The sequence below is a fragment of the Triturus cristatus genome, chromosome 7 (assembly GCF_964204655.1).
Source record: "Triturus cristatus chromosome 7, aTriCri1.1, whole genome shotgun sequence".
Classification (NCBI taxonomy): Eukaryota; Metazoa; Chordata; class Amphibia; order Caudata; family Salamandridae; genus Triturus; species Triturus cristatus.
In genome coordinates this window covers 161,429,141-161,449,008 of record NC_140590.1, presented here as the reverse complement: position 1 = coordinate 161,449,008, position 19,868 = coordinate 161,429,141, and the positions used below count along the sequence as shown (strand labels likewise).

At 46.7% G+C, this 19,868-nt stretch overlaps 1 protein-coding gene across 2 annotated transcripts in view; it reads right to left on the bottom strand.

Moving 5' to 3' along the window:
* Positions 1 to 19,868, bottom strand: part of KMT2B (lysine methyltransferase 2B) — a 694,916-nt gene that overhangs the window by 444,870 nt on the left and 230,178 nt on the right. For both annotated transcript variants that reach the window (XM_085615911.1, XM_085615910.1), the window contains exon 16: positions 12,736 to 12,831. In XM_085615911.1, coding sequence (XP_085472037.1) covers positions 12,736 to 12,831 — 96 coding nt within the window. The remainder of the gene's footprint in view (positions 1 to 12,735; positions 12,832 to 19,868) is intronic.

Sequence of the window (19,868 nt, the reverse complement as noted above, 5' to 3'; positions counted from 1 at the left end):
ACCTGAGAAATTTCCGATGATTCCGTTGGATGGGAATATGGAAATATGCGTCCTGAAGGTCCAGCGAACACATCCAATCGCCCAACCGGAGAAGAGGATATATTTGGTGGAGCGCCAGCATGCGAAATTTTTCCTTTATGTGTTTGTTCAGTATCCGTAGGTCCAAAATGGGTCTGAACTCTACCTTCGCACTCCTTTTTTGAATCAGAAAGTATCTGGAGTAAACTCCCTTTCCTCTTTGGTTTTTGGGTACTTTTTCTATTGCAGACTTGAGCAGAAGAGTCGCCACCTCTTCTCTGAGCTGCGTTAGATGATGGGCCGAATGAACAGGAGGAATCGATGGAGGGTGGCTTCGGAAACGAAGCGAGTACCCATGCCGCAGTATATTCAGAACCCACTTGTCCTTTGTGATGGATTGCCACTCTGGAAGATGATGCGCAACACTTCCTCCCACCGGAGCGGTGGACAGCATTGGAGGAAGCGGTTCCTCATTGCTTCCCTGGAGCCTTGTTTCCAGCGTTTGACTGCCTGTTACCGCGTCCCCTGGAGGGTCTGCGGGACTGGTACTGCAGTTTCTTTTGACCTTGCTGGTCCTGGTTCTTCTGCCACTGAGGGGTTTGAACCCTCTGCTGGTAGTTACGCCTGTCATTTCCCCTGCGGCGTCGAAACTCTTTCCTCTTTTCAAGCCCCACGGCTTTCATGGTCTCCAGTTCTGCTTCCATACGGGCCATTTCTTCGTCTGCATGAGACCCAAAAAGTGAACTGCCCGAGAAAGGCAGATTTAGTATTCTTGCCTGCGCTTCCGGCTTCAAGGCCGTCAATCTGAGCCAAGATGATCTTCTGGCTGTGATGCCATGGGCATATGAATGCGCTGCTAGTGTTGCCCCATCTGCCGCTGCACTTATGACCTGGTTAGAAACCAGACTTCCCTCGTGCAAAATTTCTTCAAAGTCCCGTCTATCCTCTGATGGAACTTTTTCAATGAACCTCTGGAGAGAGTCCCACAAAGATCTATCATAGCGCCCCAGAAGTGCTGAGGCGCTGGCCACCTTTAGGCTAGAAGATGCCGAACCGCAAACTCTCCTCCCCCAAGAATCTTGCGTCTTACTGTCTTTATCTGGGGGCACCGTTGAAGACCCCGCTACTGCATGCGTCTTTCTGGCAGCAGCGGTGATGACAGAATCTGGTGGAGGATCTGATCTTAGGAACAGAGGATCTTCCGGAGCCGGACAGTACTTTTTTAGAATTCGCGCCGGTGCAGATTTGGTGGTCGCTGGCGTGAGAAAAATATCCATTACTGGTTGTAGCAAACCAGGGACTAACGGCAACAGTGGGCGTGACACTGCTCGTTCATGAAGAGTTTCAAAGATTATGGAGGAGGTGATCTCCTGAACCGGCATAGGGATATTTAATTTTGTAGCTCCTCTACACAACACTTCCTGAAAAGTAGAGATATCATCCACCGGAGATACCCTGGAGGGTGGTGTCTCCGAGAGTGTTGGCGAATAACCCCTTCTGGATGATCTAGATGACGGGGAGGAAGAAGGAGTCCTATGACGCCTTTTCTCCGATCTTCCCCGAGAACGTGATCTGACCGGTCTCGCTGGGAAGTCCATGTCTCTTAACCTTGTTAGTGAGGCCTTGACTGCGTAAGACATAGCCGAGTCCTGTGGTATCTCTCTTGCGGGACTTTGAGGTACAACATGTCCCTCTTCCAGCGGATTATTTTCTCTTGCAGGCACTGGAGATTGATTCACAATTTCCGGTGACTCGGACCTTGAACTCGAGCCCTCTGATCCTGAAGGCGAGATCGATATAAGACGTGGTGAATCATGTTACGAAGTTGTATATACCAGTGTATGAGGGGATTTGCGCCTTGAGACTGGCCGGATCGTAAGGCGAACATGCGACACCTCCTGATAAACCTCTGCAGAGGGCCGCCTCGACGGCGATAGGCCTATCACCGGAGACCTGGGACTTGACTCCTCGAGGTTCAATGGAGATTTTTCTTGCCTCGACATCGAGAACCTCGTCGTCGACGGAGGACTTGGTCTGAACGGAGGTCTAGACCCCGACGGGGAATCTCGCCTCGACATTATGGACTTCTCCAAAGCCTTGGAGACCTGTGAGGACGGAGGCACCTGCCTCGACGTCGACTCCGACGAAGGCTCCCGCCTCGATGTCGGTCTTGACGGAGGCGCCTGCCTCGACATCGAATGCTCCGACGACGAATGCCTCGACGTCGCCATTCTCTTCGCCGACGATCGATCTTTCCTCGACGGCGAACTTGGTCTTGACGGTGATCTTGGTCTCGACGTCGACGTAGACTTCGGAGTCGAACGCCTACGAACCTCTTGTGACGTCGACTCTCTCACAGTCCTCGGCGTCGAACGATGTTCCTTCGACGTCGAACAATGTCTGTTTCGACGTCGATCGATCTTCCTTAGACGTCGAAAGATGCCTTTTAGACGTAGACCTGTGACGCCGATCCTTCGACGCCGATCTCTTAGACGTCGAAGTCATCGACGACGAACGCATCCGCTTCGTCGCTGTATCTAAAGTCGACGACGATTTTCTTTTTGCAGCATGACTACCTCTGGACTCCTCACCTCTCAGCGACGATCCCGCCGCTGGAGTCTTCGACGCCGAGCCCGACGCCGATGGGGAGCAAACAGGGACCAGCTGCCTCGACGTCGACCGTTCTGACAAGCCGTAGAGTCTAATCCTCTCTCTCTCCTTTAAAGTCCTTTTTGAAAGGTCTTTACAATGATGACCTGTTGCTGGAGAGTGAGAATCCGGCAGGCAGACAATACACACGTCATGTGTGTCTGAAGAGGCCTTCTTTTTTCCACAAGATGGACATGGACTAAATAAAGAAGGCATATTTCTGACAAAAATAGCAGAAAATCAGTCAGAAAAATACAGGATACGGACTTCTTCTCAGATATTAATAAGAGGAAGTTCAAAAAATTACTAAAATGCAAATAATTCTTGACTAGAAAGTCAAAAAGAAGAGAGCTGAATTCCAGGGTCCTGACTGAAGGAGCCGGAAAGAACAACTGACCTAACTGTCACCCCTGAGGCATGATGGGATATGGAAGCCAGGGCTGCCTTAAAGGCACGGTGCCAGTTTTTACCTATACAGGGCTTTTCAGTCTCTATGGTATTGTATTGCAATGCAGCCTGCAGGCTAGCAATGTGTTGTGGATCTGTGTTTCCCACAGTTTTCTCTTTTTTGCTTTCTCATGAGTGTTTACCTCATTAAAACAAAAAAAAAAAAAAAAAAAAAAGGAGGAAAGTGTTTTATTATACCTATATGTATTATTGGATGTGTATTTATACATTGCCTAGCCTTCTTTTTTAGGGGCTGCATTTGCTTGGGAAAAAATAATATATGTTTATACATATACAGAGCTGTATATATGTATGTTTTTTACATATATGATTTTATTATTTCCGGGGTCCCCGCACATGGGCGGGAATATTCAGTGCTTATGACTATTGATGAGGATCCCCTGGAAGAGAACATGTTAGTTATTTTGATTGAAAAGGATAGTTGAGGGATATAAGCGTGAAGTATTTTTTTTTTTTTTTTTTTTTAGGTGATAGCAGTAGGCTATACCCACCCAGTCGCAACCTTGGCAAAACATTAGCATGGATTTTGAACTCGGTTTACCAGTGGATCAAGGATATACTGCCATTCTGGTGGTGGTAGATAGCCTTACCAAAATGGGACATTTTATACCTTGTAAAAATCGAGCCACAGCTGGTCAGATCGCTCAGTTATTCACTCATCTAATTTGGTTACATGGACTCCCAAAGATCCTAGTGTCTCACACAGGACCACAGTTCATAGCACAATTGTGGCAGATGTGGTGTAAGGCTCTCCAAGTAGACACTGCCCTGTATACCAGCTTTCATCTACAGACGGATGGACAAAATGAAAAATCAAATCAAACCCTCAAAAAATACTTACGTTGCTACACCAAAGAAGCCAACGAATCATGGATATCGTTGTTGTGGTTGGCAGAACTGACATAACGCATGGCATAGTTCAATCGGAGAGACCCAATTTATGGGCAACTATGGATTCCATGCTAAGGTATTACTACTATCCATACCTAACGAGGTGGCAGACTAACCAACAGTAATGAGGCAAATAAAAACAAGCATTTGCAATGCAATCGGTCTCGCCTTTGGACCTTATATGTATTTAGCTGTGCAGCACATTAGCCTGGGTGCTGAAAAATCTACTGTTCTTTAACAAGGAGGGAAAATAGGCACCAAAATGCGTGACACGCCAGGTATGGGAACACATGGAGGGAAATATGGCCTGTCAGCGGGAAATGGTAGAGTTCAAATCTCTGTCTTTAATATAAAATCAGGGCATTCGGTGGTCATATCACTGAAAATACAAGATTTGAAAAGATTATTATTGTCTACGGGTGCTCGTGGAAGACCATTTTTATGGACAGGAATCTAGAGAATGCTAAAGTTATTCTGGTATTTTACGGACCTCTGCTGGTAGTTTTCTATCAAGACAATTAAATAGAAGCAGTTGAACAAGCAGAAAGCACTTCTGGTATTTTACTGACCTCTACTAGTTTTCTACCAAAACAGTTAAATAGAGTTGAACAGAACAAAATGGTTACTTACCAGTAGGAGTAGTTTTGCCGCTTGGAGAATTTTCTGGATTCACATGCTGTGCATCATTCTGCCTTCTAGTGGTTGAGGCCGGAATGGTCAGATTTTTTTTTTCTCTCTTGTTTTGGTCGCTGTCGACCACCATTTGGTGCCGGGTACGTCACCTGTGTGACGTCAGACCTTATCCTGGAGGTCGACGTGCATAGTGGCCATCTTCAGGTTCTTTATTCTGATTTTTCTTATGTTTTGTAATCCTAGAGATGGTTTTGACAAAGACTGATGTAGTCCTTTTCGTCGCCACCTCTTTGTTTTCCTTATAGGGAAGGCAAGGTGGGTCCCATGTGAATCCAGAAAAATCTTCAACCTGCAAAGCTACTCCTACTGGTAAGTAACCATTTCGGATTGCAGCGTGGATTCACATGCTGTGCATCAGATTATGTAGCAGTTTCTCCTGTGTTTGGGAGGCTGAAGTGAAAGGAAGAACTTTGAAACAGGTGTTGCGGCACCCTTTGTCCAATTTGAGCTTTCCTATTCATTTTTATGTCCACACAGTAACGCTTCGTAAAGGTGTGTGGTGATGCCCATGTTGCTGCAGGGTACATTGGCCATAAATGCCAGAGTTGTTACTCTCTTTCTAGTGGAGTGAGCTGTTGGTTGCATTGTTAGTTCCTTTTTGGCATTGGCATAACATAACTGGATAGCTTGTACTATTCATCTTGCAATAGTTGTTTTTGTGACAGCTGATCCTGTGTTGGTATGTGCGTAAGAAGCTTTGTTCTGTTTTCTGCAAATAATACAGTAAAGCCATCCTTACATCCGGGGTATAGAGGCTTCTCTCTGCTTTCGTTTTTGGGTTCTGGAAGAAAACTGGCAGGAGAATGTTTTGATTTAAGTGATACTTAGATACTACTTTTGAAAAAAAAAACTGTGGGTTAGTTTTTAGGATGACTATCCTTGTGGATTTGTAAGTAGGGTTCTTGTATCGTTAAAGCTTGTGGTTCACTTACTCTTCGTAGTGATGCTATAGCAATGAGAAAGGCGGTCTTTAGAGTAATATCTTTGAGGTCAACTGTATGCATGGGTTCAAAGGGCTTTGTCATCAGTTGAGAAAGTACTGTATTTAAGCTCTATATTGGTACAGGAGCAGCTCTTGGTGGAGCTATTCATTTTGCTCCTTCTAAGAAACTTTTGATGACTGGTATTGTAAAAAAGCTTTTGCATGATATTCCTCTTGTGAATGTCACTGGCAGCAAGGTGCACTTTAAGGCTGGAAAAGTTGATGGTGTTGTCCAAGAGGTAAGTAAGATACGTAATTACAGATTCTTGTGTATTTATTGAATCAGTGTTTTAGTTAGCGGTGCATCATTCAGTATATCGCTTCCTGTAGGAAACTGGCTCTATATATACACTACACCAAAATGAGGTAGAGTGTGTATAAGTCCAGGTGACCCCAGAGGTAGGCAGAGGTTAAAGTTAGATAAAACCATGCAGCCAACTAACAAGAGGAAGACGCCCATTGACTTGGCCCCAGCCCTACAGGCCTATCTCCCCTCGAACCTGCTCCAGCGAAATCCCGGTGTGTCCTGCAGCCAGCAACCTCAAAAACCTCAGAGGACCTGCCTGCCGTCACTTCCAAAGACAGCTTCTCCCGTGAACACCGGATTTGTTCAACTGCAACCTCTGGCAGCAGCCAGAGACTGTGAATCCAGCCCACTCTGCACCCTCCGAACCCAACCCGAACCCAACCCGAACGAGAGTGGAAAAACACCACAAGGAGGTCACCCTGTAGGAAACTGGCTCTATATATACACACCAAAATGAGGTATAGTGTGTATAGAGTCCAGGTGACGCCAGAGTTAGGCAGAGGTTAAAGTTAGATAGAACTTTACTTTCTATTTGTGGTAGAGCGGTTGAGCAGTAAGGCAGTATCAGACAACAGTGTTAAGCATTTGATGTATACACTCGGTCAGCAAATGAATTCACACACTCAAGTACTGAACTCCAGGCCAATAGTTTTTGTATGAAAAACATACTGTTTATTTTTAGAACCAAGCAAGCCTGGCACAGGTAAGCATCAAATACATTCATAAGTTGCTGACTGTAGAACAGTTTGAAAATGCAATAGGAATTGTGCTTTGTTTGATTTACAGGGGGGTGCAGTAGGTTGCAATACTCAGCAAATACAGTACATTTAAATGAATAGGCTTTTTCAGTAAATTACAGGTAAGTTACTTGTTACGTTACTTTTCTAATTCAGTGCTGAATGTCTAGATTGAGCACTGGGACATTTTCTGCAAACAGGTGAGTAAAGACAGTTTGGTTATTCGTGCGATTTATAAAGAATATTTTTAGATTTCAAAACACCACACTTAATCGTGGGGCATCTGGTGCAGGGTGCCTTTTGGGGTCGGATCTTCTTACCAGCTCCTGGTCGCAGTTAGGGGGGGCCATCTGGATTTAAGACTGTTGGCGTCGGCTGTAGGCGTGAGGAAGGTCCGGGGTTGCCGGATCTCGGTTCAGGATCGCTGGGGTGTGTGAGAAAGTTCCCCATTTCTTCCATGGTATGCAACCCACTTTTTGTTGAATTGCTGATGTTCTTTGACTGAGTGTGCCCTGGGCTCCTGCAAGGTTCCCAGGGCCTATGTTCCTTCCCTAAAAACTGCATTGAGGTCTAAACCTAACTGGCATCTCTGGCCACATGTCAGCGCCTGGTAAATGGTACCCAAAGTACCAAGGGCATTGTGACCAGAGAAGACCCCTAAGGGCTGCAGCACTTATTGTGCCACCCTTAAGGGCCCTGTACCCTGACACACACACACACGCACTGCCTTTGCAGGCTGAGTGTCCTGGTGCAGAACTAAACACTGAGTCGACATGGCACAAATCCCTGTGTGCCATGCCCACAAACCCACTGCCCTGGCATACATCAGCCACCCCTCTAGCTGGGTGCCCTATGCCAGTGGTGAGGACACAGGTGCATGAGCCCTGTGCCCCTACCGTACCCAAGGCCATTCCTGGGCACTGTTAAGTGCAGTGATGCCATTAAGAGTATATGGTGCTGGGAGGTTGTCATTACGAACTCCACAGCACCATAATGGGAAGACTGAAGACCAGAACCTTAACTCTGCCAGTCGAGTACTTACCTAAAAGCCGATAACTCACTTTACTTCCATAGACTAACATTGACTGGTTTCACTTGGAAATTCTTCTAAGTGTGGAGTTTTGGAACTTTGAAATATTCATATAAAATCAGCTGAACAACGAATTCAGATTTACTCACCTGTTATCAGGAGAGACCTTAGTGTTGCATCTTGTAGCTCAGTACTGACCCTGAAAAGTAATTTTAACCGTACTTACCAATAACTTGAATTTCCTTTCATAGGATAGCGTTGCCTTCTTTTTGCTGAAAAAGTTTCTAAGTGTCGATTTTTGAAACTTACAAATATTCTTTAAAAATCGTGCCAACGATAAAAACCTAATTACTTGCCTGTTTTAGATAGATGTCCCAGTGCTGAACCTAGGAGCCCAGCACTGGATTACAAAAGTAACAAGAACATACTTTACCCGTAACTCGAATTTTCTTCCATAGGAAACCATTGACAGTTTTTCTGTGAAATTTCTTCTAAGTGTCGATTTTGCAAACTTATAAATATTCCTTAAAAATCGCCTGTATAACATAAGCGCAGTTTCTCAACTGCTTACAGGTGGTACACTAGTGCTGGATCCAGGATCCAACACTGACCTAGAAAAAGTAACCATAACCCCGTTACCTGCTAAGTGAATTTCCTTCATTAGGATAACATTGGTAATTTGATCAGAAAAAGTTTCTAAGTGTCAACTTTTAAAAAAGCAAAATATTGCTTAAAAAAAAAATCACAACAGTAACTAAAACGTATTTACTCATTTGTTTCCAAGAACTGTCCCAGGACTGAATCTAGGATCCAGTCCTGGAGTTAGAAAAGTAATCCTGAAAGTAATCAATTGCATACAACTTAAAATTCCCATTGAGCTCAATGTATTATTGTGTTTGAAATTGTGTTGCCTATTGCAACAAACTAACTATTGCATTTCAAGTCAATTGCCTCTTGCAAAGTATTTAACTAAAGCATCTCATTCTGAGAAAGTATATTTTGATACCTCTTGTTGGTTCTAAAATAAAACAACCATATATTTTTATAAACAAACCATTGGCCTAGAGTTCAGTTATTGAGTGTGAGACCATTTGCTGACTGAGTGTGTACAACAAATGCTTTACACTGTCCTCTGATGCTGCCTTCCTGCTCGACCAAGCTATCACTTTAGAGAGTAAGGTTATATCTAACTTTAGCCTCTGCCAAACCTCTGGGGACTGTGGACTGTGCACACTGTACCTATTTGGGAACAGTATATACAGAGCCACTTTCTCACACTGTGGAAAATGGATATTCTTCCCCCCACTGGTGTTTTGTGTGGGTCCATTTCCATGACTAAGACATTTAGAGCCATTTCCTCTTCCTCTAGAAGATTGGCCTCTTCCCTTTCCCTCGAAAGGGCTGCTTCTGCGGTTGTTGCCAGCCTTGGAAGCTAGACTGTTGACCCATCTGTTGATTTGGGTTATGTCCCTGAGATTGTGGCATCTGCTGTCCTTGCCCAAAGCTGCCTTTACCTATGCTTTTTCTGTTAGAGAAGCCTCCTCTTTTAAAAGAACCTCTTTCCTGTTGGTTGCCGTTTCATTGTCCTTTTTAATTTGCTGAAGGGACTCATCCACTTCCTTGCCAAACAGCTTCCCCATTAAATGGTCTGTTGATTGTTGTCTGAACTTCTTGTTTAAATCCAGAAATTCTGAGCCAGGATGGTTCCTGTGCAAATTTGCCTGCTTGCAGTATCTGCTGCATCTAGGGCTGACTTTAGGCAGGTGTTAGCCACATTTTTCCCTTCTTGGACAATAGTTCTTGCCCTCGGGGAGTTTGTTCAGCATCTCTTTTATTTCATCCCACTGTTGGTGGCCATATCGGTTTAACAGGGCATTTGAGTTGGCATTGTGTTGCAGCTTCTTTTTCCATCCTTCTCCCCACCATATTACTTTCTCTGGTAGAGGCCCTGTGTTGGACACTGCATTTGCTCTCCTTCTGGCTGTGGTTATAATGATGGAGTCTGGTGTAGTACTTCCCTGTATGTATTGTGGTTCCTTTGAAGAAGGCTTATACTTTTCTCCACTCTGGGAGTTACCCTTTGTTTGAAGCTGGTTCTTTAAAGGCTTCTTTGCCTTGATCCAGGATACTAGGCAGTATTGTAAGAAAGTGTGTTTATGTTGCAGTAACCCCCCCTTTTTTTTGCCTAATAGCGGATGCACTTTTCCTTGTTGTGCCCTGGGCTCCTGCCAATCAGGTACCCAGGGCCTGTGTTCCTTCCCTAAAAACTGTACTAAAGCCTAAACCCAATTGGCATCTCAGGCCACATTTCAGCCCCTGGTAAATGGTACCCTAGGTACCCAGGGCACTGTAACCAGAGAAGGCCCCTAAGGGCTGCAGCACTTATTGCGCCACCCTTAAAGGCCCTGTACCCTGACTGACACACACACCAACCCCCCCTTTGCAGGCTGAGTGTCTTGGAACAGAACAAAACAAAGTCGACATGGCACACATCCCTGTGTGACATGCCCGAAAAACCACTGCCCTGGCATAGACCAGTCACCGCTCTAGCAGGGTGCACTATGCCAGTGGTGAGGGTACAGGTGCACGAGCCCTGTACCCCTACAGTATCCAAGTTCATTCTTAGACATTGTAAGTGCAGTGCTGCCATTAAGAGTATATGGTGCTGGGAGTTTGTCATTACAAACTCCACAGCACCATAATGGCTACACTGAAAACTGAGAAGTTTGGTATCAAACGTCTCAGCACATTAAACCGACACGGATGCCAGTGTGGGATTTAATGTAAAATGAACAGAGGGCATCTTAGAGATGCCCCCTGAAACTCGACCAACTTCTAGTGACCCCCTCCCTCCACCCCTCCCCCCACCCCTCCCCCCTCCCTCCACCCCTCCCCCCTCCCTCCACCCCTCCCCCCCTCTCCTCCCCTCCCGTCCCCTCCCCTCCCTACTCCCCCCTCCCCCTCTCCCCTCGCCTGCTCCCCTCCCCCCCTCCCCCCCTCCCCCCCCCGCTCCTCCCCCCCCTCCTCCCCCCCCCTCCTCCCCCCCTCCTCCCCCCACTCCCCCCCCCCTCATCCGCCCCTCCCCCCCCCTCATCCCCCCCTCCCCCTCCCCTCCTCCCCCCTCCCTTCCCCCCTACTCCCCCCCCTCCCCTCCCCCCCTACTCCGCCCCCTCCCCCCCCTACTCCGCCCCCTCCCCTCCCCCCCTACTCCGCCCCCTCCCCTCCCCCCCTACTCCGCCCCCTCCCCTCCCCCCCTACTCCCCCCCCCCTCCCCTCCCCCCCTCCTCCCCTCCCCCCCTACTCCGCCCCCTCCCCTCCCCCCCTACTCCCCCCCCTCCCCACCTCTCCCCCTCAGTTTCGAGGCCTGTACCCCTACAGTATCCAAGTTCATTCTTAGACATTGTAAGTGCAGTGCTGCCATTAAGAGTATATGGTGCTGGGAGTTTGTCATTACAAACTCCACAGCACCATAATGGCTACACTGAAAACTGAGAAGTTTGGTATCAAACGTCTCAGCACATTAAACCCACACGGATGCCAGCGTGGGATTTAATGTAAAATGAACAGAGGGCATCTTAGAGATGCCCCCTGAAACTCGACCAACTTCTAGTGACCCCCTCCCTCCACCCCTCCCCCCTCCCTCCACCCCTCCCTCCACCCCTCCCCCCCTCTCCTCCCGTCCCCTCCCCTCCCTTCCCTACTCCCCCCTCCCCCTCTCCCCTCGCCTGCTCCCCAACCCCCCTCCCCCCCGCTCCCCCCCTCCCCCCGCTCCCCCCCTCCCCCCGCTCCCCCCCTCCCCCCGCTCCCCCCGCTCCCCTCGCTCCCCTCCCCCTCCCCTCCTCCCCCCCCGCTCCTCCCCCCCCGCTCCCCTCCCCCCCCTCCCCCCTCCCTTCCCCCCTACTCCCCTCCCCCCCTACTCCGCCCCCTCCCCCCCTACTCCGCCCCCCTCCCCTCCCCCCCTACTCCGCCCCCCTCCCCTCCCCCCCTACTCCGCCCCCTCCCCTCCCCCCCTACTCCCCCCCCTCCCCTCCTCCCCTACTCCCCCCCCCTCCCCTCCCCCCCTACTCCCCCCCCTCCCCTCCCCCCCTACTCCCCTCCCTCCCCTCCCCCCCCTCCCCTCCCCCCCTCCTCCCCCCCTACTCCCCCCCCTCCCCTCCCCCCCTACTCCCCCCCCCTCCCCTCCCCACCTCTCCCCCTCAGTTTCTTCAAATTATCCATCTTTGCTTCAGTCCCCATGCAAAATTTTCTAACTGATAGTGATTCTTGAATACTTCATTAGTTGTGCACACCATTGCAGAGACACCTTTTTCTCGCAGCATTTCTAAGCAACACTGCTCGCCATATCTCACTTTTATTTATGTTTTTTACAATGGTAGAGAGTTGGGTTTGTTTTTTTTTTTTTTGTTTTTTAAATCGACCACCAAACCCTCAAATTCAGTCTCATGTCTTATAGGTTTTGCTTGCATTTTGATAGAACCATACCATCTATTTTTAACACCTTTCAAAGTGAGCGACTTCACACAAAGTGGACACAGAAACCCCTTAGGGCAAAACTGGTAAGGTATCAATGGCAGGTTGGGCATCGGATGAGGATTTATTTGCTCTAACCCAGAACGAGCAACACATTCCTACCATAATGAAAAGATGGTACGTGGGAATGGTGCAATTGTGTCAATAGTAATAGGTAGAGTAAGAGCCAGCAAAATCATAACTGGTTCGAGTGATTGGGTCCCAAGGATGGAATTTAAGTTTGGGATTGTTGCTGGGTGTAAAGTTCACATCAATGAAGTGTGAAAAAGCACAGAATTACTATTCAGGGTAATGCACATAAGTATACATGTCAAGCAATGACTTAAAAGGCCAAAAGTAGTTTGCACAGAGAAAAGGAGGACCATTACAAGAACGAATAAGGTAGCAGAGAATGATTATTTCAGCATCAAAAAAGTGACAACTTATTTACCAAAGATGCGTAGTGACCTTGGTCTAAGAGCTTGCTCACTCCCAGCAGATCACAAGGCTGTCTGTGTTGCTCCTCTGCTTCTTCACCACAACAGTTCTGAATAAAGAGAAAAGAATGTGAACATGTATAGGACATTAACACCATGAGCCAACAGTCATATGTGGTACTGTGCCACTGCTGTTGGTATGAAAGTAGCTTGCATTGCTTTAGGAAACTGGACTGCCATGCCCTTGTATGTTGCCTGGATAGCCTTATTTTCTAACTCCAGTGACCTCGACTATAATGGAAAATAGAGCTACTTTTTCACCCCTGACCCCGGCCCCCTAGTCCTGGAAAGCCCCCCTTAAAAAATGAACTAACCACCTCATGAGCAGCAGGTTCTCATCATCAGATTCCTTCTAAGATTGTACTTGAGACCCATCTTTATCCAGATCAAAGTACTCGGAGGCCACAGTCAAGTTTGTACTGATTGACGAAAACGACAAAGAAATGAATATATGGTGTATGGTTTCGGGGGTGTGTGTGGTGTGTGTGTGTGGGGGGGGTGTGTGTGTGTGGGGGGTGTGTGTGTCTACGCTGCCACAATAAACATAAGCTTTCACCCCTCAACATACTCTTGAAGCAGCCACCATACTCATGCCCTTCACCCCTCTTCTCATCCAAAGACAGTTAGGAGCCTCAATCATGCGTAGCAGCAAACTTGCAACAAAAAAATGGGGAGAGGAAAAATTGGGTGGGAGGGGGGAATGGCGGGGGAAGAGGGGAGAATAAACTTGCGTAACTGTGGGCGGATGGATGAAAGAACATCTCCCACCTAAGCAGGAACAACAAGCATTGGAAATGCAATCTGTCTCGCTATTGGCATTGTAAATGGCAATGTATTTTACTAATGTGTTATGGAGTGTATGTACGTGGTGTGTAGTGGAACTATGTGGGCTGGATTGGATTAGTAGAGTAGTTGTGTGGAGTGGATTTATGTAGTGGCATTATGTGGCATGGTGTGCTGTGAAAATATATGCTTAGCAAATTTATGGCATTCAGTTTAGTGGCATTATGTGGAGTGGGATTGTGTGGAGTGGCAACTTGTGCAGTTTAATTATGTGGTGTGCAGTTGAATTTTGCGGCACAATGTAGAATTGTGTGTTGTGGATTGGATGTATGTGGTGTGTCATTGTGTGGAGTTGTATTATGTGGTTGTGTGTTAAATTATGTGGTGTAGGTTGGAAATGTGTGGAGCTGAATTGTTTGGCATGGAACTTTGTGTATAGCTTCGCGTTTGTAGTGACGGAAAAGAACAAATAGGTAGGAGCTAAGCATCAGATCTAGGAGTTTTAAAAAAAAAAAAAAAAGGAAAGAGTTGGAGCTATTGGCATTGTAAATGTCTCTTACCTATGTGTTATAGATTGGAGTGGATGTGTGTGGTGTGTACCACTTATGTGGGTTGGATTGGACTGGTTAGCTGTGGGATTGTGTAGTGTGAAACTGTGGTGTGGATTTGTATAGTGGAATTATGTGGTATTGTGTGCAGTTGTATTATGTGGATAGCAATTATGTATTTGAGTGTATTGGAATTATATGGAATTATAGGGTGTGAGACTGTAATGGAGTGTAAGTATGTGGAATGGTATTTTGTGTTGTGGAGCGTTACGTAGTGAAGTTTAAAGAAGACATTGTGTACAATTGAAAGATTAAAAAAAATCTAGTTTTTGTTGTCCTTGCAATGCTGGCAACCTCCTCCAGCCTGTTTAATGCTTATTAGTTATAGCTTTTTTTTTCTTATGCAGGGACATAAGAGGAGGGTGGAGATTGAGAAACAGTACCTGAATTACAACACAAGCAGATTCTGAGCGCACACTGAGGCGGTGCTGAGTAATGCTGAAGTGGTGGTGTGTTGGTACGGATGTGATGCTCAGGTGATGCTGAATGAAACTCAGGTAGTGCTAAGTGATGCTGAAGTAGTTATGTGCTGGTGTGGAGGTGATACTGAATGTTACTGAGGTGATGCTGAGGTGGTGCTGAGTGACGCTGTGACACCGAGTCATATTGAGGTGGTGGTGCAGCACGGTGCTGCGTTACGGTGATGGTCTGCTGATGCTGTGGTGCTGCATGGGTGTTGAGTTGCTGCTGAGGTGGTGGTGGTGGTGCACAGATGCATAAATGGTGCTGTTCTGTTTATGTTGTGCTGAGGTGGTACTGTGCTGATGCTGAGTTGGTGGTGAACTGATGAGGAGGTGATGCTGAGGTGATGCAGAGTAGGGCTGAGGTGATGCTGAGTGAGGCTGAGGTGGTGCTGCACTGGGTCTGAGGTGGTGCTGGGTGATGAGTTGGTGCTGTGCTGGGGTAATGCTGCACTGATGTTGAAGTGGTGCAGCATTGGTGCTGAGTTGCTGCGAAGGTGGGGCTGCTTTGGTGCTGAGCTGGTGGCGATGCACTGATGCAGAAATACTGCTGTGTTAATGCTGAGGTGGTGCGGACGTGGTGCTGCGCAGGTGCTGTGTCATGCTCAGGTGGTGCAGCTACACTGGTGCTCGGGTGGTGCAGAGCTAGTGCTAAGTGATGTTGCTGTGGTGTGCTTAAGTTGTGGTGTACTGATGTGGCTATGGTGCTACACAAATGCAGAGGTGGTGCTGTGCTAATGCCAAGTTGGTGGTGGACTGATGAGGAAGTGATACTGTGGTGGTGCTGAGTGATGCTGAGGTGGCGGTGCTGCACTGGTTGCTGTGGTGGTGCTAGGTAATGCTAAGATGGTGCCGACTGATGCAGAGGTGGTGGTGCTACACTGGTGCTGAGGAGGTGCAGAGTGATGCTGAGTTGGTGCTGCGCTGATGCTGAAGTGGTGCTGCATGGGTCCTGAGTTGCTGCGGAGGTGGTGATGCGCTTGAAGTGGTGCACTGATGCAGAGATTGTGCTGTGCTAATGCGGAGATGGTGCTATGCTGATGTCGATGTGGTGGTGCGAAGTTGGAGATGCACTGAGGAGGAAGTGCTGTGTTGATGCTGAGATGGTGCTGCGCTGATGAGGAGGTAGTGCTGTGCTGATGCTGAGATGGGGCAGTGCTGATGTGGAGGTGGTCTACAGGTGGTGCTGTGCTAACGAGGAGATGGTGTTGCGCTAGTGCTGCACTGGTAGTGGCGCACTGATGAGGCTGTGGCGCTGTGTTGATGCTGCTGTGTTGATGCTGATGTGCTGATGCGGTGCTGAGGTGGTGTTGCTGCACGGTTTGAGGTGGGGGTGAGCTGGTGATCAGGTGGTGCTGAGTGATGTTGAGTTGGTGCTGTGCTGAGGTGGTGGTGCGCTGATGCTGAGGTGGGGCTGCACTGGTGCACTGATGAGGAGGTGGTGCTGTGTTGATGCTGAGAGGGTGCTCAGGTGATGTTGAGGTATGGCTGAGTGATGCGGATTCCCTCACCACCACCACCCTTTGACAGTGTCCCTTAAGGCTCCATAACCACTAATGTTCAGATGCATTTGATTAGTTATAAAGTGCCACACATCAGTGTAGGGTGTCAGAGCACTTTGCATCACACACACATTACACAGAGACAACCAATCATAAGTGTATAAATTAGTGTAAAGGAAAGGTTACATAATACAGAGGACTACAGGGCGTAGGAGTCACAAGTCATGCATATTGGCAGGCAGCATTGCTAAAGAGTGCTTGGTCTCCAGAAGCACAAGCTCAGAATTGAACAGAACACCATAGTTGGGGGTCCTCTTAAATAAAAATAATTCATTTCGATCCAGATGGACCCTTTTTGCAACTTTAATATCTCCTCTAATCTTTACTTTGCAGAGCATGCAGTTCTTTAATGACCGTTATAAATTCACTGTTCTGTTAGGATTTTAACGTATAAGCTACAAGTAACAGAAGAGCAGTAACCCATTGACCTATTTACATTGTATTCACTTTGCAAGATAGCCAGAGGGTTAATATGCCAGCTGCAAAGAAAGAGTACCATGCAGATTACAATTAATTAACACTTTTCCCACTATACAACTCTGATCTCTCCAGCAAGAACATCAATCACCGGGGTTATCTTGACATTTTTACTGCTGGAAATTACAGGAGGCCAGGAATGTGTGGAGGGCTTTAAAAAGTAAAATAAACTAGGAAACATTGTCCCTCTGAAGTCAGTAACCAGTGCGATCAATCGCACAGCCCTTGCGCTGGCCCTGTGTTCTGCTTTTATTTAATGTAATACATTCAAATGCAAATTTTAAAGGGGACATTTTTCCAGAAGGAGAGGGGATGTAGCCTTACGGCTAGAGCGGTCGACCTCGAAGTCGGGGAACCGGGTTCGAGCCACGGCAACAACGCTCAACATCCTGGGATTCTGGGCAAATCACTTAATCTCCATGTGCCTAACAAAATACAAATGAATGTGTCCTTCTGTAATGAAACTGGTGCTATGTAAAGTGCTCCGATACCCAATGTCTCGGGTCTAGTTCGTGCTACATAAAACAAAACACATTTTGGCCTCAGCGAAATGACAAACAAAACTACTTACCTGTAACAATAGTTTTGTAGCATAGACTCTTCTAGATTTACATATTGTGCATATTCCGCCATCCAGTGGTCAGAGTCGGAAAGTGCTTCGTTTTTATTTGTTCTGTTTTTTAGGTCTCGCCTAGCTATTGCGTTTACGCAATGGCTATGCGAGACTCTAGTAAGAGGGGTATTTCAAAGTGCTCCCAAAAGTGGATTGCATGGCGAGCACAAGCACAATCACGTGCATTGTGCCGCCATGCAATCCGTTTGGGGAAGCGCTTCAGCCCACTGGCGAGTGCACGTGTAGCCACAGCCTCTGCATCATACTTCAAGGGGTCCGCTCCCCCGCCTGGAATGCGCTCCCCCGCCCCTGCCACAGCATGCCGGGAAGGTTTCCTCATGGCGCCTCTCACAACTGTCCCCCCCCCCACCACAGTGGTAGTCTCACGGACGCATTGCCATCCATCGATTTCACTTTCATGCCAGTGTTCTTTGCCTTTCAGCACACAGCCCGCACTCCCGCCCTCCCCCCTCCATGTTTTCTTGCAGCTTTGCCCAGATCCGAGTCTCAAACAACCAAAATAATAAGTTTGCCCTACACGCTTTCTGCGCTTACAAAGTTAACATATGCCGCGCTCATTCCCTTTTCATCCTTCTAAGGTCGATAACATTAGCTCCATTAATTCTGCGTCTAAGGATTTAAATAACCATGTGTTTTCTTGCAACTTTAGGCACTTCACACACACAGCCCCATTGCTCACACACACAGGCAGCAACAGAATGCTCTGATCCCCACCAGTGTTTTGCCTCACACACATGCATCTCGCATCTCGTGTTTTCTTCCAGCTTTGGCCCGTGTTCTCTTTGCCTTTCAGCACTCAGCTTCCCTGTAACCACCATTTAACTAACATCCTGCCACACTCATTCCATTTTCATCCTCGCTTTCACTTCATGCCCTTGTTCTCTTTGCCTTTCAGCACACAGCTTCTCCGTAGCCACAATTTATCGACCATCCTGCCGTAAACAGCATTTAACTACCATCCTTATAGTTAAAATAAAAGAATTGCCTCTAAGGGTTTAAGGAACCATAGAAATACAAGGCAAAGCAACGTACACTCCGAATGCCACTCAGAGCCACATAATTACATGCCACATAACTACAATGCACTCAATACAACAGACACTCCAAAAACCAATCAGTGCCACATAGTTACACACCACATAATTACACAGCGCTCAATGCCACATACACTCCAAATAACACTCAGTGCCAATTAATTACAATGAACACAATGCAAGATACACTCAAAATAACTCAGTGCCACATAATTACACGCCACTAAAATCAACATACACTCCACACAAAACCACTCAGTGCCACATAATTATATTCTACATAATTACACTATCGCCCTCACTCTCCATCTATCTATCGGACTATTGCACTCTATCGCATCACCACAGCATCACTTAGCACCACCACAGCATCACTCGACACCACCACTACATCACTATGCGCTACCACAGCATCAATTAACGCCACAGCATCACTCGACACCACCACCATATCACTCACCGCCACCACAGTATCAATCTGTACAACCATTCAACAACAACTGGCTCCAATATGTTCTCTCAATATTTAGGCTTTATTACAAATGGCACAAAATAAATGATATTTAACTTCTGTTCTTGAATTTTAGGCGCAATTAAATACACTAAACATAATCTTCACAAGAGTTATTAACAAGAGTTATTAACAAAAGTTTAAACGATTGCCATTATAATTTACATTAACTTTTATTTAAGTATTAATTATTTGCAAAAATTAAAAGCCATTGTTATTTGTAATATCAATACATCTAAGTCACGTAAATATAACACATTGCATCACAAATGCTATAGGTGTCACATTTGCAACAGTTAAAACTATTGACATTGTACATGAGAAAGCTAGTAATTTCAATACCAACACATAAATACAAAATTAGTCAATTTACAAACACAAAAAGCTCAAACTTTCCTAATGCGAGACCTATTGCATTGCAAATGCTTGTTCTGTAGGATGATTGTGAAACCCGATCCCTGTGGTAAGAGAGGGGGGTGTGGTGTGGTGTGGTGTGGTGTGGTGTGGTGTGGTGTGGTGTGGTGTGGGTGGGTGTGTGTGTGTGTGTTTTCTCGGATTCCCCTCCCCTCTTTGCTTTGAGATTGTTGAATAAGTCTAACATGGCTTGTATGTGTTTATTGAGCTGAGAGTGCAGGGATTGATTCATAAATTTATTTGTGTATATATATATATATATATATATATATATATATATATTATCTACTGGCGGTCGCCAGTAGATAGTTATAGTTAGGACAGTGTTTCCATAGGAAATCTCAAAATTCTATTTTGAATAACTTTGGCTCCGGTTGACGAAACCTCGTGAAATTTTCAAAACTAATGGGGCGCTCCGTTCAGCTCACACCCTGAAAGTCTCGGGGTGATTCGTCAAGCAGGGGCTGAGAAAAAAGGGGGGTCCCAAAACGAATTTTCCCCATGCATTTTTCCATAGGACCTTTAGACACAGCTACAGCCCGAACGGCTGAACAGAATTACTTGAAATTTGGCAGAGAGGTAGCCATAAGGTCAAGGAAGTGC